General features: G+C 43.9%; 1 protein-coding gene across 5 annotated transcripts in view; it reads left to right on the plus strand.

Annotated features, from left to right (window-relative positions):
* Positions 1–22,214, plus strand: part of ZFAND6 (zinc finger AN1-type containing 6) — a 59,732-nt gene extending 37,518 nt beyond the window's left edge. Inside the window, exons 1-7 of one of the 5 annotated variants that reach the window (XM_032391870.1) lie at positions 5,444–6,191; positions 6,605–6,687; positions 8,261–8,431; positions 9,581–9,689; positions 10,403–10,503; positions 19,054–19,167; positions 21,300–21,494. In XM_032391870.1, coding sequence (XP_032247761.1) covers positions 8,278–8,431; positions 9,581–9,689; positions 10,403–10,503; positions 19,054–19,167; positions 21,300–21,448 — 627 coding nt within the window. In that variant the 5' untranslated portion in view covers positions 5,444–6,191; positions 6,605–6,687; positions 8,261–8,277 and the 3' untranslated portion in view covers positions 21,449–21,494. Of the gene's footprint in view, positions 1–5,443; positions 6,192–6,604; positions 6,688–8,260; positions 8,432–9,580; positions 9,690–10,402; positions 10,504–19,053; positions 19,168–21,299 lie in introns of those variants that run through there. The other 4 variants (XM_032391869.1, XM_032391872.1, XM_032391871.1 and 1 more) reach the window with 4 other exon arrangements.

The following is a 22,214-nucleotide window of genomic DNA, read 5'->3' on the forward strand; positions in this document are numbered from 1 at the left end:
CTGGGACAGGTCTGGTCCCGGACAGGGGCAGCGAGGCCTGCCCCACGCAGATGACATGTTCTTGCCACACGGAAGAGGTTCTGTTATCTGAAGGGCTGAGGGAAGAACGTGCTAGGCAGACCAGGACGACCCATTTCAGGAGTACAGGTGTCTTCCAGGTGCAGCTGCTGGGTGATGTAATTATTCGGGTACCGTGTTAAGTAGAAGACCGCACGCTAAGCAGAGGTGGGTTTGTACCAAGAACATTTCTGCCACTTTTCACGTCGGCGCTGCACTTCTCTGAGGATACAGGTGTAGATGAGAGACTGACTGCCTTTTCTAGTCCTTTCCCTTCCTGGCTGGTAAACATATACTTAATTAAGAGATGAGACTTTAGCAAGAGCAGATAATACTTAATGTTTACGTTCAGTTTGGATTAGAGAATCCCACAGTTGAGTACCTCTGCTGGAGTCCTGTGTCTGCCTGGCCTCCCTGCCTCGTCTGTAGTGACACTTACCCTAAAGTCACCTGCTCGTTTAATGGAGAAGTTGACAGACTTTGGGCTTGTCACCTGTTTTTGTTCAGCCCAAGAGCTAAGAATGGTTTTCATATTTTTAAGTGGTTGGGGAAAAAATCAGAAGAGTAACATTTTGTGATGTGAAAATTCTATGAAATTCAAATTTTTGTGGCCATAGCATAGTGTTTTTGAAATACAGCCGTGCTCGTTGGTTTAGGTACTGCTTGGCTGCTTTTGCAGGACACAGCAAGTTGAGTGGTTGTTGACAGTGACAGTATGGCCTGTGAAGCCTAAAATATTTACTGTCTGGTCATTTATAGGGAAGTTTGACAACCCTTGATTTAAACATTGTTGGGCAGAATGCAGCCAGTGAAAGCCATATATATAACCTAGTCTGTTGGAAATGAATTAATTATTTGCTGGGAAAGAATGAATATATAGTGCCCCCAACGACGGTACCCTCACGTGGGCTGGACGGCACCTTTCTGTCAGCCCAAGCCACAGCGAGAAGGACAAGCTGACCTAGGGCGTGGGGGCCTCTGTAAGAGACACAGCCACGAAGCAGCCTCCATACAGTAGGAAGCCCAATCCAGAATCTCTCTGCTTTTATCAGAGGGAGTAGCGTTCGTCCCAGGTAGTTTATATCAAGTCATACTTTCTGATCTATTTGCTTTATCAACTTTCCCAATTTTTTTTTTTTTTTTTTGTCATCTCTGCAAAGGTTCTTGACCTCTAGGACGTAGGTGTGTTGCCCATGTGATAGCTGGTAGATCCACGTGCTCATAACTCTACGGGGGGTTACTGTGTGCCTCAAGAAATACTAATCTCAAGCACCTATGCCAGGATGAGTGTTCCTCTTTTGAGTATTATTAAAACAAAAAAAATAGTCTGGCATAAATTCTACGTTGCCCTTTTCTGGGCTCTCCATTTGATGTAATTACAAAGATAATTAGCCAATTCCGAGTGGTATTCCAGGGATTAAAAAGGCAGTGGGTAGGGGGAAACCTTGTCTTATGACTCTGTGCTTGGTTCAGAGTTTAGTGTGCACCCTTATTTAACCCAACATATAAAATTTTTTTTTTCTGAACTTACTAGTAAAGACCCCAAATTGAAGAGGTCATAGGTGTTAACCTAGAAATGAAAAACTCTGATGCTCTAAGGCTGACCAGGCGGCTGAAAGTGAAGGTGGCCTCATCTGATAGGGCCCCTAGCTGCTGGGTTTTAATTTAGGGAGCGAGTCCACTGTTGTCAGGTCTTGCTGTTTTTTAGGAGAAGCTAGAAGTGTGGAATTTTTATGTGACATCCCCTAACTTTTTTTTTTTTTAATTTGAAGTAGACTCCACCCCCAATGTGGGGCTTGAATTGAGATCAAGAGTCACACGCTACCACTGACTGAGCCACCAGGCGCCTCACGTCCCCTAATTTTTGAATACTAACAATTAACTGTAAAAAAAAATTAGTATGTGCTAGCAAACCAAACATGGCTGTGGGTCAGATTTCACTCATTTGCCAGTTCACAACTTCTATGGAAGAACTCATTATAAATTCTATTTCCAACCTGTTTCTCTCCAGAGGAGGGAGAGAAGCAGTGAAATGAAGAAATACCCGTGTGTTTTACAGCTGGCTCGGACTGTTGATGGTTCTGAGGGACAGCTTCAATATATAAGTGAGGAGGCCTGGGTGTGAAACACTCAGCATCAGTGTTTACTCCCCTTTTCCATGGAAAACCACCATTTTTTGCCTGACATGAATACTTCTAACAATAATGTAATGTCTTTACTCAAGAAAATATTTTGTGGGATTCATATTAGGCATAAAGGGGGTTTGGGGGCACCCGAGTGGCTCAGTCGGTTGAGCATCTGCTTCAGCTCGGGTCCTGATCTCGGGGTTCTGGGATCGAGCCCCACTCTCGGGCTCCCTGCTGCAGGGAGTCTGCTTCTGCCTCTGCCTCTCACCCTGCTCGTGCTCTCTCTCTCAGATAAATAAAATCTTGAAAAAGGGGGGGGGGTGTTGAAGAAGAAACTCAGAGTTTAGTGGGAAATGATGTGTCTGCTGGAAAGCACTTGAGTGATGGCCCGCTGAAGTGCTGCAAAGGGATGAACGCTTCTTTAGGGAGAGAGCAGAGGGGGATCGAGGTTGGGCAGAAGTGGACCCAGAAGAAGTAGGATTGGAAGGGATCCTGAGGACAAGATGGTTGTAGGCAGAGTGCAGAAGCAGAGGGCATTCACCAAGAAAGGGGCAGTGTGGCGGGGTTGGAGCTGGTGTCCAGCAGACGAGGGCGGAGGGCCCTGGGCCTCCGGGAGCTGCACAGGAAGAGCACTTGCGGAGTTGTGCTGGGTGCCGGGCTCTGTGTACTGCCGGGCTTCCTGGATACGTTATCTGACTTCACCTGGTTACACATGCTGTGCGCAGCCTCCTGGGGAGGTGAGACTTGCACAAGTTTAGGAACGTGTCCAGGCTGTGACAGGTGAGAAACACGGCAGAGCTGGGGGTCAGACGGAAGCCAGCCTGACCCCACGCACCTCACTTTCTAGAGAAACTGGGTTACTTGGAATAGATGATATAGGACATGCAGGCTAGGTCTAGTGCTCCTTTCTGGAGCAATCCTATGGTAACGGAACAGAAGTAATATGATGGGAACTAGGCATTTTAGGAGAATTTAAAGAAATGCGTTGGTAGGAGGGGCAGCAAAACAGAAAGAGAAAACTGTTAACCCAGCTGTGAAGTGATGAGCATCAGAATTTGGAATGGAAGAGAAAAGCGCATGGGACATTTTAAAATGAAACTGATGGGAACCTGGTGACTCAAACTCTAGGGCACAAAACAGAGGAAAGGAAGTTTAATTGAGGTGTATTTGCAGTTAATAATGGAGTCTGTGTTACATCTACTCACTGCTGTTCCTTTGTCAGAATTTTAATAATTGGTAATGAATTTTCTTTGCAGTCTTAAAATATTTGATCTTGAGTTTCTTATGCCAACGAGAATTTCTTAGGTAAAAAGACTTGAAAAGCAAATTTTCTCAAGAGCTTGGTTAAATTAATTAAAGCTACATAATATCTTAAGGTCGAATAAGTGAGTGAAAATTTAAATTATCTTTAAATGAAAAGAATAAGAATTCATGAATGCTCACAAAGTTACAGGTTTAGTAGGGGCAGGATGGACTTTGAAAGTCATTCTCTTTGTTTTTTAAGGAGATAAAGGAAAAGACACTGACCTAGCTGCTTCGTAGATATGTGACCTTGGGCAAGTTATTAAATCTCTTTGAATATCAGTTCCTCATTTTTAAAACAGGGACATCAGTAGCGCCAACAGCACAGGGTTCCAGAGAGAAAACACCGGAGACATGGCTCTTGGCCCACGGCCAGCTCTGAGTAACTGCTCAGTACCATCTCAGGGCAGAGAGCAGAACTGGCTCTTGTTCTCGTTACAAATAGTCAGAGTCAGAAACCATGTTTTCTGAATTTTCTGCAATTCATAGACATTTGTTTTTAAATTATACCATGCTAGTGAACTTTTCTGTTTATGTCTGATAATCTCATTCTTTACTGCCTTGACTTTGTAGCTTTATAATCTCACAGTATGTCAGTTAAGGAGTTGTTCTGCCTTCTCATTCCCTTACCTTCTTCCCTCCTAGTGTCAGACTGATGGCCCCGCAGAGTCCTTACGTTCTTCCCTCCTAGTGTCAGACTGATGGCCCCGCAGAGTCCTTACCTTCTTCCCTCCTAGTGTCAGACTGATGGCCCTGCAGAGTCCTTACGTTCTTCCCTCCTAGTGTCAGACTGATGTCCCCGCAGAGTCCTTACCTTCTTCCCTCCTGAGTGCCAGACTGATGTCCCCGCAGAGTCCTACCTTCTTCCCTCCTAGTGTCAGACTGATGGCCCCGCAGAGTCCTTACCTGCCAAGAAGGTGCAGCAGCGGGAAGGCAGGACTTCAGTTTCTCCATCTTTACCACTGCACATTGGGATAAACTAAGATACCCTTTTATGGTGGTGGTTTTTTTGTGAGTCTTCACAGAAAGGTACATTTTGTGGCCTAAAGATGAATAGATAAGGTTGTCTTTTTTTTTTTTTTTCTTTTTAAGTAGCCTGTGAAGTCCTTTGTGCTTTTTACCTGCCAAGATAATTGTTGGGTTTTTTGTTTTGTTTTGTTTTTTAATAAGAAAGCTCAACTTACAAAAATCATTGTTAATTTGCTGCTGTGCAAGGCAGTTGGCTTGGGGAAATTGCTAGTGCTGCGTGTTTTTGAATTTTATTGTTCAGAAGCAGGTATTGTGAATAAAAGCTTGGTGGTTGTATTCTCATCTGTGACTGTGTTTTTAAAGAACTAGAATATTTCCCTTTCTGGGTGCTTGTGATTGCTGGCCAGATGCTGAAAGGTTTATTTGTGCCACTGGAGAAGGTCCCTTCAATTCCCACCTTCTCAATACCACTGTAAAATCATTAATAGGCAACAGGATAATGGTGGTTTAGAACAGTGTTTCTCAAGCTCTCTCTTTTTTTTTTATTTCTTCCCTGACAAAAGCCTTTTAAAATAGTTTTTCCTAATTGGCCTCTACCTCCATGAAATTTTAATTCCACAGATATACTGTATTTCTGTTTATGTATTCCATGTATATCTGTGTTTTATACATACAGAGTGAGGTATTTTGTGTGCCTCCTTACCCCAAAGAGTTGGTGTTTGTCCTCTTGAGGTGACACTGTCTACATTGGGAATGCATGGTTTACAGTGGTGGATTTAAGGACTTGCATATTCTCTAAAATTACTGAGGACCCTGAAGAACTTTCATTTATGTGTGTTATACCTAGTAATATTTATCCTATTACAAATGAAAGCTGAGAAAAATTGCAATATATTAATTTTTAAAAATATTTTATTAAAAATAACCATCCTTTCCCTCACCCCCGCCCACCACCAAAAAGGTTTAGTGAGAAAAGTGGCATCATTAGACATTTTTGCAAACAGCAAAATTCTCATAGTTGGCTCTGCATTTAATCTGTTACAAAAGAAAAACTGGTATCATACAGATGGGTCATTGGAAAAGGAGGGAATGTTTTAACAACCTTTTCAGGTAATAGAGATCTTATACCAAAACTTGGCAATTTGTGGTTTCTTAAAGGGTTAGTTGCATTCTAGAATCTCAAACTGTATATAAAAACTTTTGTCCCATTACTTGAAAATTCATTGGTCTTTCACTTTGAATGGATCCTTTGTTGATGAATCATTTTGTGCCGTCATACGTTGGTCCCTGGAAAATACTGGTTCTCGGACTTACACAGATCCTGCAGATGCTGATAGGGTACCAGCCACTCACATGTCATCAGTATCACCACTGATCTTACCAGGAACTCTACAAATTGGAGATACTTGTCAAGCTTTTTTTTTTTTTTTTCCTTGAATGTGGTCTTTGGCAATAAATGCTGTTATTTTTCTTGAAGTGACAGGCTCACTTTGCTCATTTTTGAGAAAATGTCTGCTGTAGACACAAGTCTAAATAACCAGACTTTGCCAGTTGTTCCTTGAAATGCAAAACCTCTTCCATGAAAACGGTGACTGGGGCAGCTTGCAGCCTGAGCAGTTGAGCAGGGGTCTCTGCCTCCCGCCCTCTTCACTCTTCTGTATGCAGCAGGCGCACTCTGCAGACTTCAGTCACCCTGAATACTACCAAGACGTGTGTTCAGGCTCAAGATGGGATGAGGTTGGTTGTGTTGCTGTGAGAGTGTGGTGAGCGGGGTACAGCTAGTCTTGGGGCTGCTCTCCTGGTAGGGCTCCCGGCATGTGACCACTAGTGCACGAGGCAACATGGTGCAAGGGGCAAATAGCCAGTTAGCGTTAGCGTGGAAACGGTTCTGACCTCCCTGGGGGTCCACGGAAGCACACTTGGAGAAACACTAATTTAGAACAAGGGCTTTGAGCCGGACTGCCCGAATGGAGTCTGAGCTCCATCACGTATTAGCTACATGCCTGACCCTGAGCAGTTACCCTGATAACCAACACCAGACAAACACACTGTCCCCGGGAACAGAGGCCACAAATCCCCACAGAATGTTTGCCATTAGCTTTTCTATCCCATCTTTGTTATTTTTTTTCATTTGATATGTATATTTATAGAATTACCAAAGTAACCCATACCAGAGAGCAGAGCAGCCAAGATTGGATTCTGAAGTGATTTGCCATCATGGAATAAGAAAGAGGTTTGTCGACATCCCAAATTGTATTCCCAGGCTAAAGTTGTAAATACTCTCAGTAGTTTTAGGATAGTTCTTTTTAAAGGCAAATGCAAAACCAGCTGCCTTGTTTTGTAATCCTGTCAAATGCATTATTGTTTTTGGTTCTGAAATTTGCGTTAAGTACCCCACCCCCAACAGACCACCCCCAACAGTCTTTTCAAGCAATTTACATAAAGAAGAAATCTGTCAGTGATAAACGTTGAATGCTTTCCTTCATTGTTGATCGATTCGGGACAACTTTAGTGGCAAAACCTTGTCCTCATTTGGTGGTTCTTTGCAGAGACTTGTCTTTAAATACACATACACCCTTTTTGGAGTAACCTTCATTTCATTTGGGAGGGTTTTGGTTTTTTTTTTTTTTTTTTTTTTTAAATAGTCTGTATTACCTTCTGTCATGTTACTCATGCCAAAGGATCCCTCACTCTGTGGGAGAAGCGGCACATGGGGCTCTTCCATCTGCTGTGATTGATGACCGCCTGTGTGTGGTTTCCAGACAGCCCTGTGTCATGGCCGCTCTTTCATCTTAAACAAATAAATATTTCGTTCCCAATTAGGCAAGTTGTACCTTCATTTAAGAGGATTTTAAAAGTTCAAAAAATGTGCAAATCAGAAGGCACCATTAGCTTTGCCGTCCTAGGATACATTCTTTTCTGTCCTTCTTGATGATTGTAGATTCTCTTTTTGTCCTGATTGACAACATATCATATGTATATTTCACGTTTTGTCTTTTCATTTGTTATCAGCATTATCCTCCACCAAAAAGTCTACTAAAATGTTTTAATAACCCATAACTTTTGAAAAAAACTCATTCTCCTGATGTTGAGCATGTATTTGAAATTTACCAACATTTATCAATGGTGCTGTGGACCACATCCCTTGTGTGTTGGTCTTTCTTCTGACCAACCCTAGGTGTTCCGTTGAAGACCCTGAAGGGGAGTGACTGATTCTGAGGGCAGTTTTGTAAGGCTCTTACAGTGAATTGCTAAATTGTTTGCCAGAAAGTTTGGGCCAGTTCCTCATTTCCCCCGCATTCTGCCCATTTCTTCCTGTCTTCACCAGCATTGGTATTCTGTAAAATGCTTTTTAAACTATTCTGTTTAAAAATTATACAGGTATGCTCAGTGAACTTTGAGCAAAAGTGTTAATGCTTAGAAATTAATAGTATAACATATAGCAAAACGTATAACGTATTTCTTATTATTCGGAGTCCATACTGAACTAGCTAGCCTTGAAGGGTTTTCCTTAACGTTCTGGTGGTGTGGAGTCTTCAGAACAGACCTATCCCTAGAGTTGTTTACATTTTCTGAGCCAGTACAGACCTTCTTGTGTAGAGAAGGTTGGAGATAAAAGTTCGTTTTGTATCTTTTGGTCATTATTTTTTCTCTCTACCTTAGCCCTAGGTCTTGAGACAGGTGTATAGAATGATTTAGGGCAGGAGTGTATGTGGGTTTTTTTTTTTTATTATTATATAAAGCAAATGTGGATAATGTATGGCTGCAGTTGTCTGAATTCTTTACTAATTCTGTGTAAATTTCAGGTGTGCAACAGAGGAACATGGCTCAAGAAACTAATCACAGCCAAGTGCCTATGCTTTGTTCCACTGGCTGCGGATTTTATGGAAACCCTCGTACAAATGGCATGTGTTCAGTGTGCTATAAAGAACATCTTCAAAGACAGAATAGTAGTAATGGTAGAATAAGCCCACCTGGTAAGTAATTCTGTCAAAACCCAGGGGTATTCATCATTGAGATAGATTTGGATAGCACGATGCACCGGATACTTTTTCCTACTCTCATGTTGTGCTTGTATTTACTGCATTCGTATCAGGACGGTTCCTCCTTACGTGTCTTCATTGTCAGTGGTATCCTTACCCACTGAAGGTAACCAGAACAATCCGTTCCACAGCCTTACCTGTGTGCTGCAGAGCTCTGTTCTCTTATGAAAACACAGGCATACTTGGAGTATGTGGGGTATCTGGGTAAGTCAGCTGTGAAGGAGGGAGCGTTATGAGGACCTCGGTTATTTTACCTGGGACGCCTTTTGGAGCCAACATAGTTGTAGAAGGAAAGAGTGGGTTACAGGTGGTCCCAGCCGACTTTAGAGAGAGCCGTACGCCGTGAGGGAAGAGAGGTGCAGCAGAGTGACTGAGAGCAGCTCTGGGTGCGTTCTGTGTGTCCGAGGGTTCTTTTGGGGTTGTGGAAATGGGTTTTTGTGTCGGTGGTTGTGTTGGAAGGATCAGGAGGATTCCGAGTGTGGGCTTCACAGAGTACACGTGTAGCAGTCAGTGAAGGCTGTTACTTAGTTCATGTAAAATTCTGTGTGGGGTCTTCTCATTGTTGCTTCGTGTTCAAGCCAAAAGCTAGAACCATTTAATCAGAATCTCTCCAAATTTTCTCAAGGCCAAGATCAAATGAATGTAAATTGTTTTTCAATTAAATCACCATCTACATTTCTGCCTTATGAAGAACAGGGAAAAGAATAACCTAACGTGCTGAGCACAGATTTCAATTCTGAACTTATGTTTGCCTCAACTGCTCCATCTTTTGTTTTAAATACTTTGTGCACTAGTACTTGCAAGATGTGTGTGAATTCGAGGGTGTGAGTGACCCGCAGTCCTGAGAAGTAGTTCAGGTTATGAACATACACAGTATGTAGGTCGTTTCTTTCTTGGTTTAAGTTACCTTTTTTCTATTGGAAAATTATTGAAAAATTTTTAAAGTGATGAAGCAGCATATTATAGGTGTGGTAAAACAAGATTTGTCTACTCTAGTTCGCGTATAGCTGTTCTCTATTTTAGACAAGGTGTCGGAATGCCCAGAGCGCAGAGTCCCTAATCCGCAGTGTGGTTCTGTTGCAGCAGCTTCTGTCAGTAGTCTGTCTGAATCCTTACCCGTCCAGTGCACAGACGGCAGCGTCCCGGATGCCCAGTCACCGCTAGACTCCACGCCTGCATCTGTGCAGCCCAGGTAAGACGCAGGCTCCGAGCGCCGGTTGGCGAGCTGGTGACGGAGGAGGCATGTGTCCTCTGTCTGATCAGTGCCGTGAAGGAGAGGGAGGTCAAGTCCCTGTAGGTCAGCCAGCCTAACACTGCATCTGTCTCACTGCTGACTAGTCAGAAGAGGCTTCCTGCTGAATTCAGATGCTGGGTTCTCACCGGGGCCGCTGTCTGCGGGGGTCAGTTCCTGTGCTGCAGGCCCTCTGGGCTCCTCGCTCCCTGGCTTGGGCCGTGCCCTCCGGAAGTCCCGCCATGTAGAAGCCTGAAAACACAGAAGTACTTGCTTCCCTTGTCCTCTGCTATTAGGAAACAAGGATGACGTTTCTACTCTAGTCCTTTCCCCAGTTTGTGATGGGGGACACCCAGTTCCGCTGCCCAGCACGTCCTTTCCCACGTTGTAACCCGGCTCCTGAAGCCACGTGTGGCTGAGCTAGCGTTCATGTGGTGAATTCATGCACAGAGACCACTCACTGTTGCTCTTATTGCTGATGCCATGAACTTCTGGTCCAGACTGGTCTCTGGGTTCATGGCGCTCTGGTTAATGCGAAGTTACAGAACAGTATCTCCGTGTTCATTCTTGTAATGATGTGCTTAGATATGTTGAACTCATATTTATTACGTCACTCTGGTTACTGTTCCTGCGTGGAGATCATTTTGTAAATCTACGTATTTTTGCTTTTCTAGCCCTGTATCAAATCAGTCACTTTTATCAGAATCTGTAGCATCTTCCCAAGTGGACAGTACATCTGTGGACAAAGCAGGAGCTGAAACAGAAGACCTGCAAGGTTTGCACATGAGCTAACTCACTTCCGTCATTCACTTAACAGCTGAGGATTACAGGCCAGGCACTGTCCTCGGAGCATATATTCTTTTAAATTGCCTGCCTAAAATATATGTTTATGTTTATTTTCTTTATGAGCAGAATATTTTATATCTTCAAGTATTTAATGGACTGAAATGTTGGGAGCCACTTCACACGGATACGTAATTTATGTCGTCAATGTAAATGTAGAAAATTGTAAATTTGTTTAGTTTGAGAACTAAGTGAATGAATAGTGGTATTATACTGTTCTCTTTTACTGTTATTTTTACCAGTGTAACCTAAATATTATTTCCCCTGCAAGCAACTACGGCTTCGGCATAGGGGGAATCTCTTACCTTTTGACTCGGGTCGTTAGACCGTTGGACGTGCCTGGCGGTCGTCCCTCTCTCCCCGTGTGTGGGTGTGAGGGCAGCCGTCACGTTCGGTTTCTCGTCTTCACAGCACGGTGCCTCTTGCTCTTGCCCACACTCTTTCCATCCCCATCATGTGGGTCAGAATGATGTAGGAAGGCTTTCTCGGCGGCAGAGACGGTAGAGAGACTGAGGAGCCTGGTAGATGGCCTGTGCTCGTGTGGAGACCCTGGCTCACTGGGGAAGGACGCTCGGGAACGGTGAGCCCACGGCTGCGCCTACGGCCTGGCTCAGAGAGAGAAGCTCTCCGGGCCAGTGAGACCTTCCGTCGAACACGGTGTCCGCATGGTGGCCACAGGTGTATCTTGTCATCTTAGCTGAATTTGCTGAAGTTTAAATGTGGCTGAGCGGGCTAGTTCCCCTTGCTCTGAGTTCACGCCCGAGAAATGATTAGCATAGTTGGCCTGTTTGTAGATTTTGCTATAGCAAGAAAATATACTGTCTGGCCAACATCAGTATTCTCTTCCATGTAGCATATTATTGTAAATTAATAAACATTACAAGTGAAAATGTCTTATTTTTTTGTTAAATAGAAAAATTTTAGGAAGGGAAGAAATAGAAAAATCCCTAAGATTTACTTATCCCTGGGGTATGGGAAGTAGGAGAAGGGTGGTAAAGCTTTTGGTTTTGTGACGGCGGCAGTGGCCGGCTGCTTTAGACAGGGGGCTCAAAGGGGTGGTGTGGCCAGACAGGATGCGCACTCAGTCAGTTGGACGGGATCACATTTCAGAATTTGCTCTGTTGGAGGTTGTCGATAGATAATTGGTATTCAGATGTGTGATGAGTATTATGTCTGCTATTTGGATGTCCTTGGCACATGTTGAAAAATGAGGAGCTAAAATTAGGAGCAGGTTGGAGGACGAGTCAGCAAAGGAAGGAGAAGTCATCTGGGCCCTGGTTAATTTCAGCCCACAGGTGCCCACGTCGGAGAGTTTCTAGAAGCAAGGGTTGCTTAGCAGTTTGGGCAGAGAGCTAAGTAAGGAAAAATGAAAACAGGCTGCTAATCATGAAGATGTTATTATCTCACGACGGAACAAAGTTTAGAATGTTGCTCGTGAACAAAATGTGTGCCGCTTAAGGATACGGTAGCAATTATTGTACAAGTCTGACAAAAGATGAAGAGAGGTTGGTCACCTATGACCATGTAAAGTGCTTTTATACCATTCGTGGTGTATGGAGAACAGGGTAGTTTTCTGTACCTAGCCCTGAGGACAGGAATGCAGAAGGTGGTCTTGAAGCTGTATGAGGAGAAATCATAAGGGGTTTTAAAAATTTAGACTCCTTTTTTCATGTATGATTTCAATGACTTTTAAGGTTAAACCAGTATTAGCTTATAAGTACCTCTTAAAAACTCAGCATTCATTATTTTAGCATTGCAGAATCTTTGGAAAATCTGGTATAAGTTTCATCTGAGTTTGAGAGGATTCATTTTCAGTGCATAAAATTTCTTAACAACCTAGTTTTTAAAAAGGTTTTGCTTATGCTATTGAATTAAGAATGTCTTCTTTTATTGTAAACATGTGCACAAATACAGGTTTCCCTGCTATCCAAAAGTAGAGCATTTTGGTGAAACGTTTTGTAAACTAAAATGGTGTAAAGAGAAAAGCGAAAATTCTCTTTGGCCGATATCTTTGTTAGCAAAAACAGGTACTAATGTAGGTTTTTCATAAACGTGAAGTGCATAAAGCAGATTCTCAGTAGCAGGGGAAATGCGTCAGTGGATGCGTGTCTGTGTGCACGTACACTCATAACATAAACTTACTTGTGATTTCCCTGTTGATAGAAACAAATGCAGAGAGTATTTTCTTCCATCTATTTAGTGGATGGACAAACACTGACAGAGAAGAAGTCTTGGACTCCAGTGCTGTAGTCATTTGACCTGGAGCTGGAACCCGGGCACCCGACTCCAGGCCAGGATTCTTTCCCGGACAGTTGTTGTGCTTGCTAGCCTGGGCCGTGCAGCACCCCCACGGCCAGGGTGGTGTCGTCTGCCTTGGTGACCAGCCAAGTATCTACTTCCTCCTGTATTACTCCATTTGCATCCCTCAGGGAAATTGATTTAGATGGGAAGATCATCCCATGGAGAGGGTTCATGAGTAGCAGCCGTGCATCTAAGCCAGCATTTCCTAACATTCTTTATTGGAGTTTTCAGATAAGTGTCCTTGGAACAGCTTCTTCCTCTGTAGGTGTTCTGCTTATAATTAGGCTGTTGCCACCAGGCGGGTGGTGCTGAAGAGTGTCCTCGTGGCTCTGAAGAGTTTTTCTCCTCTTTGAATATTATAGCATGTTTCTCATGTAATTATTCTTCTAATTTAACAAGTAGCAATACCTCACGTAGTCTCACTTAGGAATGTCAGATTTTCAGTTCACAAAAGCTAGGTTTTTTTTGTTTTTTTTTTAAAGATTTTGTTTATTTATTTGACAGATAGAAAGAGCACAAGTAGGCAAAGAGGCAGGCAGAGGGAGAGGGAGAAGCAGGCTCCCCACTGAGCAGGGAGCCCGATGCGGGGCTCGATCCCAGGACCCCGGGATCATGACCTGCGCTGAAGGCAGACGCTTAACCGACTGAGGCACACAGGCGCCCCACAAAAGCTAGTTTTAAAAACATTTTTTAAAGTGTTTTGGTGCACTTTACACCATCGTACTTGATTGCCTTCCTGCACATTGTGCTTCACTTTGGTTAACCTGTCAGTCCCTCAGATCCTGAACCTTAGGAAAAAGAAATGGAATTTGGATCAGAGGTTCTATTTTCTTCCTTCCTTCCTTCCTTCCTTTTGTTTTTTAAAGATTTTACTTATTTATTTGAGAGAGAGAGAGCATGAGCGGGGAGGAGAGGGAGAAGCAGACTCCCCGCTGAGCAGGGAAGGGAGACTGACCCGGGACTCGATCCCAGGACCCCGGGATCATGACCTGAGCCGAAGGCAGGCGCTTAACCAACTGAGCCACCCAGGGGCCCCAGAGGTTCTATTTTCATATGTTGACGCCCCCACTGAGCCATACTTTTTATTACTTTTAAAGGAGAATAAGTAATAGCCACATCCACCTTACAGGGTGCTAGAAGTCAGTGAAATGATGGAGGTGAAATGGGTTTTATATACCACAAAGGATATTCTTAGTCTGTGCAATGCCACAGGGATGTGGCAGTTAGAGGAGGCTTAGGTTAAGAGAGACTTGCGAAGCTTCCAACAGTAGCATGAGATGAGGTGCTGAGCCCTTCATCAGTGACGCGTTCTAGGAGGACTGAGTTATTGTCAGAACGGTGGACAGGGATTGTCTCCTGGAGTTGACAGAGTGAACTAGATTCCCCAGACTCCAACTCTTAGGGATCCTGACTTCATACAGAATTGAGTGGACAGCTCGGTGGCTCAGAACAATCCAAGAGGAACAGTCCCGTTAGACAAATTTGAGAAAGCTGTCTGGATTAAAAAATCAAAGATTTCTTCTGATTTTAAAGTCTGGGTGAGAATAGCCAGTCTTGGAAAAAGCAGAACAGAGCTGAGGAAGACTAACAATTCCCAGTTTCAGAGCTGACCACAAGCTGCAGTAACTGAGGTTACAGATGCAGGCGTGAGGACACTCCTGTGGATCGCGGGGGTAGGACCGGCGTCCAGAAATACACTCTGACAGTCACGGGCAGTTGGTTTTCAACAAATGTGCCAAGATCGTCCAGTAGGGGAGGAGTAGGCTTCAGCAGATGATGCTGGATAGTTAAAAGGGTAAAATTGGACCTCTATTCACACCTTATATAAAAGTTTACACCAGAATACTAGAACATAGGAGCCAAAACTGTAAAACGTTTAAAAGAAAAACAGGCTTAAGTCTTCATGGCCTTGGCTCAGGCAGCGCTTCCTTAGGTGGGGCACCTGACGCACAAGCGACCAGAGGAACACAGACACACTGGAACCTGTTTGCTTCAAGGGACACCATCAAGAGTGCGAAAAGGTAGTCCACACAATGGGGAAAATATTTATGAATCATAGATCTGATAAGATTATATAACGAATGTTTTAAATTCCAACAATAGAAAGACCAGTTCTTTAAAGGGCAAGGATTTGAATAGATGTTTTTCCAAAGAAGCTGTGCAAATGGTCAAGTGTGAAGGATATGGAGAAATTAGAGCTCTAGTGCATGGTTGTTGGGGACGCACAGTGGTGCAGCCGCTTTGGGAAACAGTGTGGCAGTTACACATTGAATTCAGAAAGTCAGAGAGTTACCCGTATGACCCAGAAATTCCATTCCTAGTTCCCAGGGGATTGAAAACGTGTCCACACAGAAACGTGTGTGTTCATAGTGTTCATAGCAGCATTGTTCATAGTTACCAAAACATGGCAACAACCCAGATGGCCATCAGCAGGGGACTGGATAAACGAGATGTGGGCTGTCCATACTCCGGAGTGTTCCTCAGCCGGGAAAGGAGTCGAAGTTCTGATCCCTGCCACAGCAGGGGTGAAAACATGCAGAGTACAAGAAGCCAGGCACGGACGCCACAGGCGGTGTGGTTCATGTAGGCGGGAGGCAGGTGCAGTGAAGAGGGCCGTCTGTGGTCACACAGGCACACCTCGGGGGCGGCGGGGGCAGCACTTGCTGGAGGGGCCCGTTCAGCAGGGCTGTGCTGGAACGAAAGCCGAGAAGGTTGTTTAAAGCAGCTCATGGAAGATTCCTGAGGTACTCGGTTCTAATCCATGGGTAGGGGAGAGAGCCTTGTGAAGGCTGGTTGCTTTTTTGTTTTTTTTTTAGAGATGACACAAAGTTGTATTTTAAGAAGATTAATGTGACACTTCTTTTTCCCAGATAGCTGCTAATAGAAACTGCTGTCCTGCACAGAGCTGCTCTGTCCAGAAGGGTGGCCGCTGGTCTTGGGTACTACTGAGCCCTTGAGAGGCGGCCGGTCTGAAGTTAGTTTAGTACATATTTGTTTGCTAGTAGTGTAACGTATACGTAGGTTTCAGAGACTGAGTATCAAAAAGATGAGAAATATCTCACTAATACTTTAAATACTGATTACATTTTAAATAATATATATTAATTTTGCCCTTCTATACTTTTTAACACAGTGGTTGGAAAATATATAATTAAATCTATGGCTTGGTCTATTTTTTTGGACCCTGCTATACTGTAAGGCTTATTTTTCCCTTGAATATTTAAAATGTCATTTTGTAAAGGATTTTTGAGCTAGGAATAACTTAAAGATCATTTGGTTCAACCCCTCATTTTGCATAAAATGAAGTACAGAGAAGGAAAATGAATGTTCTCCCAGTGGGTCGTTGGAAAAGTGTATGTTCATTCAGTAAGTGTCTGTCGAGGGACCACTCGGTGTCAGCACTGGGTGTAAGTGGTGAGCAGAAGCCCCCAAGCACCGAGCTTCGTCTGACCTCCGAGAGGGGGGGGACTGGTCCTACTGTGTGAGGAAGACGTGCGCATTACATTACGTGGGGACTGTGTCTGCTGTCAGATGACTCCCAGGTTGTTTGTTAGTATTCATCATGTGTATTAATGTGCTTCCAAACAAGGGTAGCAGAAGTAATGCTAGGTAGTTTATATACTTACTGTTATATTTGTGTACTTTTTTAGCAGGACCCAGAGCCAGAGGGCTTGTGAAGTATCTTAAAATTACTGGCCAGTAGACTTTGTCTAGTTGGGATTTAAGTTTACTTCCCAGCCTTCATGCCTAGGCCTCCCAAACAGACTTGCAGAACGGCAGATAGGACGTAGGCGGCTGCCTGTTCTCAGTCATTAGCAAGCAGCTGATCTTGTATCCAGTTCTCCTGTCACACTGTGAGAAACTGCCTAGTTCTGAGGACACTTCTCATTTTGGCTTCAGGTTCAATATGTTTATGGCCCTTTTAAAAGACAGAATTGTTTCCTTTTACATGATTAAGAGTTTGATAAGGCATGCTTTGGTCTTAAATCTCACATATAAGGAAATGGGTAATTTCCGGGAATCCTAGGCGTTTACACAATACTAGGTCTTCTTGCCCATGAACTGATTTGGTGAATGTTTCAATTCAAGCTGGCAGTCGGTAGCTGGAGGCAAGCGAAGGTCACCTTAGTCTCATGGGGTCATGAGTGGACGATGATCAGCCTCAGATGCTAGCCCTCGCTCACCAGCTCTCGGGCTGCCTGTGGATCCTTAACTCTAAAGGTTGTGCATCTGCTGTGGACAGAGCATTAGGGCTGAGACGTGTGTGTGCAGGAGTGTGGGGGGGGGGGGGCAGGGAAACGTATCTTCACTCTCCTCCATTTCCAGATTCCAAAGTTTGTGCCTCAGTAGTTCACCTGGTTTTGTTAAAGTTTTCTTGGAGTGTGCGTTGTTGCTGTTTAAGCATTGTTCATGTAAGTTTGTGTGAATATCACAGTTGGGAGAACAGGTTGGATATTATGGCTTACACGTTTCAGAGACAATAAACAGATTCTTTTCTGATGGCAAGTTAAACTATTTTTGAGCTCTTTACACATAGCAGAATGTTGTTTGATACTGTTCTAGGAGCTGTGGATAAAATAAGTAAGCAAGACGTTCAGCCGCTACCATCATAGAGTTCACATTCTGAGGATATTTATTTATTAATAATAAAAGGTTTTATGTGTCCATAATCTGTTTAAAATGTTTATATTAGCACAGCTGTCTCCCATCTGGTTTCAGAATTTCTAGGTGGAGTTTACTTGTTCGTTTGTGGTGTTTTGTCTTTGTCATATTTTGTTAAAATGGGAGGTAATATAGTTAACATAGGCAGGTTAGAATCCATTATGTCAAATGCTTGCGCATCTGCTGTGTGTAGTTCGTTGTGATGGGTGCTGGAGATTCATATGGGAGGTAAGATACCACCAGCCCTTGGTGGGCTCACTTACCATGGCATTGGGGCAGCTGGGGCACATGACTGCAGTGGGTGAGTAGTGAGGGAATGCAGCTGAGCAGGTTTTGTGAGGCGCCTGCCCTGTGGTCGGGGTGCCAGGGCAGGCTGCAGCAGGAGTGGAGAGGACAAGCTCCTGCGCTGGAGCAGCTCACTGCTAGGCCGGGTGAGGACAAAGAGGCCGTTACCATAGTGTGGGCCGTACTAGTGGGGCACATAGGAAGGCTCCTGTTTAAGTCGTTGGGTAGAGGATGGAGTAAGAGTTGATGGTATAAGCTTAAACAAGAAAGACCAATTCGAGGAAGCCAGGGAGAGAGTGGGACAGGAGGGGCGTGGGAAAGCATTCCACACAGAAAGGCTGTTGACAGAAGCCCAGAGATTGGAAGACTTTGTATGCTTTGGATTGGTTTGTAAATGGCGTGAGCAGAGGGCTGGCTCACAGTGCTTGAGCAGGAGCGTCCTCGAGGACTGGATGCTGAGAAGCTCGGAGAGGGCCAGAACTTGGCTGCAGAAAGTCATTGCTTTAGAGCGAGATGTCGTGTGCTGGGTCATGTGACAGGCTCTGACTCCGGTGACAGCGTCCGGGAGGGCCAGGGGATGAGGGACAGGAGGGTTCACATCGGTTCAGATGTGGGCACAGTGCTTTGACCGAATCTTGGTGCAACTGGCCTTGGTTTTGCTACTTACGTGCGTCAATTTATTATCCTAATTATAACATTCTAATAAATTTATCTTCCTAACATTTTAAAGGTTTTATGTGAAACATTCTGAGAATTTTAAACACAGTGTTCCACCTAATCTTGGTTTCAGCCCTTTCTGTCCTTGTTCTCTGAGAAAACTACATAGTTCTGACCCCAGCAATATTTCAGAGTTGGGTTGTGGCCATTTTCTTACACACTCCCTTAGAATACCCAGCTAGTATTTGCGTGGGGGTCGAATACATAATTACTAGAAAAAATAGGGAATACCGCACTAGACCTCTGGAGTCACCGTTAACATACCAGTGTATGTTCTGGATTCCCTGTGCGCCCACCTGTGCACACAGGTGCGTAACATAGGTACATAGATTTAACGGGAAGGGGGTTGTATTAATGTCTACTTTGTAACTTACTGTAGCATCTTCCATGCTAAGAGATTCCTCGGTTATCCGCCCAGTAACAGATCACTACTGAGGGTGGGGCAGGGGGACAGCCACCACCCAGTATTAAAATCTTACTGAATGATTAAATTTTACCACCTTCCTGTTTTTGTCAGCTTCAGTATCAGATACGGCACAACAGCCATCTGAAGAGCAAAGCAAGTCTCTTGAAAAACCAAAACAAAAAAAGAATCGCTGTTTCATGTGCAGGAAGAAAGTGGGACTTACTGGTAAGGGCCTAAATCCAATGGTTTAAACTTAAGATTGTATTTTAAAATAATGCATGGCTTACTGTTCCTGGCTTCAGTGCAGATCATTTTTGTTCCCATGAGAGTTAGTACTGGATATACTTCAGCTTCTGAATTTTCTTAAATAAAGTAGCTTTAATTATATACCTGAAAGTGAAGTGAATAGATTTTCTTTTAAAAATTCATTCCAGCTGGGTTTGAGAGCATTAGACAGGTCGGGTCACAGTGCCAGGTGCCGTGGAAGGCATGGCTCCTGCCGTGGCAAAGCCAGAAGTTGCGGAGGAAGGGGGTAGTTAAGTACTTGGCAGGCCGAGAGGTACCGTGTCTGTGTAGAATGGCTGATGATGGTGCTCGTGAGGGCCCAGTGAGTTAGCCCTTGTGAGGCGTCAGCCCCCGCCGCACGACTGCAACAGAGCTGTTACACGGTTCTGTTACTAAGGGAGGAAGAAAAATACTTGAAATATTATCTGGATATTTAGCAAATAAAGTAGATTGAGTACAGTCAATGGGTTACTTTGGGAGTTCAGGGACAGGTATCCTAATTAATTCATGTAAAAGAAGGGGAGTAGAGGCCCATCACGGAGAGCGTCATGGAGGCAGCGTGTTTCAGCTGGGTCTTGAACGATGAGTAGGACTTAGAATGGATGGAAACAGGGCCATTTCGGGCAGAAAGACTAGCCTGAACAGAAGGTCGGATAAAGGAAAGAACGGGGCGCGTTGAGGGGCCCGAGCTGGGGAGGGCGGCAGTAGCACGTGGCCTGGGAAGAGGGGTGTCCCCTGAGAAGGCTGCTGCCGGGGGCTGTGCCCCACGGTGGGGAGCACGCGCAGCTGGAAAGAATCCATTTATTATCTGTTGTGTGCCTGGCATTGTGCTGAATACTCCACAAAAATTTGACTTCAGAGCTGAGAAGAGTAGATGAGAGTTTCAGGATCTCAGGAAGGTTTCTCTGGCCAGGGAACAGGTTGTAGAGAGGGTGGAAAGTGGAGTGCGGTCTGGTATCAAAGGTGTTGAAGACGGGCCCATGCTTTGGCAGATGTGTTTATTTAAAGAATACAAGCATGAACGAATCAGGTATTTTAAAATATACATGTTTAGTAACAAATAATAGTATTTCTGCATCTCAGACACTCTCAGACTTCGTGATGGGAAGGCTGAGGCGCAGTAACTTCGTCCTGTCCAACCTGTCAGCCTGGTGTTGCTCTACGCTTCATTTTCTATTCCTTATCGTGAAGCTACAGAATATGTTTCTGAAGCAAAAACAAAATGTGGTAGAGGACGCTTCCATCAGATGTCAGCATTCGAAATACTGATTCCTCTGCTCCATTTCCAACAGTTCCTTCCTACCATAAAATCTTAATTTTGGGAATCAGGACTGGTTTGATATGGACTATCCACACTCTCTCTTTCTCTCTCTTTTGGCTTCAACTCTTTGGGCATGTCCCTAAAATAAATAGCATTTATGGCATGTTTACTAAATGTTAAGCGTTTAACACATTCCTCATTTAATCCCTATAGTAATTTATTATTCCAAAATTACAGATGCGGAAGCTGAGGCTCAGAGGAGCTAAGCAATTTGCCTGCGTTAGTAAGCGGATTCACGCTCAGGCTCTGGACCCCAGGCCCTGCTCTCACTCAGCCAGCAGGAGCCAGGTCGCCTCTGCACTGGAGGTCCGCCCGGGAAGCCAGGGTGCAGAGCATGCTGTTTCTTAGCAGTTCTCCCAGCAGTCTCGTTACACCTTTGCTTAGTTCAGTTTTCAGGTTGCCTTCTGAGAGTGTGCTTATTTCACATTTAGAACGTGGGCTTGAGAAGTGTCTTCCATCCAGTGTAGCAGTCCTGATTTTGTTAAGAACTAGCTGTGGTCACGTCACAGGTGAAGAGACTGAGCTCAGAGAAGCGGCGAGGATCCGCTGGGCGTACAAGCCTCTATTTGTAGCTAGGAATAAAACGAAAGCTATCAACTAGTGAATTCTGAAAATGTTACTAGGTCCTGAAACTGTCTGGAATGATTCTTTAGACGGCTGCCCTAAATCATGATATTTTTAACATTAATGATACTAAGGAACTTAACAGACCTTCCATCCAACTCACGTGTGTGTACTGATCCATTTTCAGGGTTTGAATGCCGGTGTGGAAATGTTTACTGTGGTGTACACCGTTACTCCGATGTACACAATTGCTCTTACAATTACAAAGCTGATGCTGCTGAGAAAATCAGAAAAGAAAATCCAGTAGTTGTTGGTGAAAAGATCCAGAAGATTTGAACTCCTGCTGGAATACAAAATCCTTTGACCATCTGCAAACTAAAAATTGACTTGAGGTTTTTTTTCCTAGTCATTGGGAATGTAGAGCAATGTATCTTGCATAGACCTTTTAATCATGCATGTCATCAGAAGAATAGATTTTTGTTTTTGTTTTGAAAATGACTCTGAACATTTATTTCCATTGCAGTTTCTGTGGCTGAAAAGACTTAAGTAAACTTTACAAGTATTATCCTTTTAAGATCATTTTAATTTTAGTTGAGTGCAGAGGGCTTTTATAACAAACGTGGAGCAATTTTGGAGGGCCGTGATTTTTCCAGTATTAAACATGCATGCGTTGATCTTGCAGTTTATTTTCTCATTGTGTGTGTACATAGCTTTTCTCTGCAGCACGATCTCTGTCGATGGCGCCCCTCAGGGCACAACTAGTTACCAGTCACTGAATGTATCTTCATCCTTACGGCTGCTTCTGGGTTTTCATTAACAAAGGTTCTGCATATGTTAGCATATGGTTTCTTTGCACCCACTATTTATGTCTGAATCATTTGTCACAGGAGAGTGTGTGCTGATGAGATTCTAAGTTTGTGTGTTTTTAAATTTTTTTGAGCGAGGGAAGGAAAAGCTGTATGCATTTCATTGCCGACTGCAGGTTTCTTTCAGATTACGTTCATCGGTCTGTGTGTATACAATATGAAGAATGATCTGAAGTAATTGTGCTGTATTTATGTTTACCCACCAGTCTTTGATTAAATAAAAAGGAAAACCATAA

This window comes from Phoca vitulina, unplaced genomic scaffold (genome assembly GCF_004348235.1).
Source record: "Phoca vitulina isolate PV1807 unplaced genomic scaffold, GSC_HSeal_1.0 scaffold65, whole genome shotgun sequence".
Classification (NCBI taxonomy): domain Eukaryota; kingdom Metazoa; phylum Chordata; class Mammalia; order Carnivora; family Phocidae; genus Phoca; species Phoca vitulina.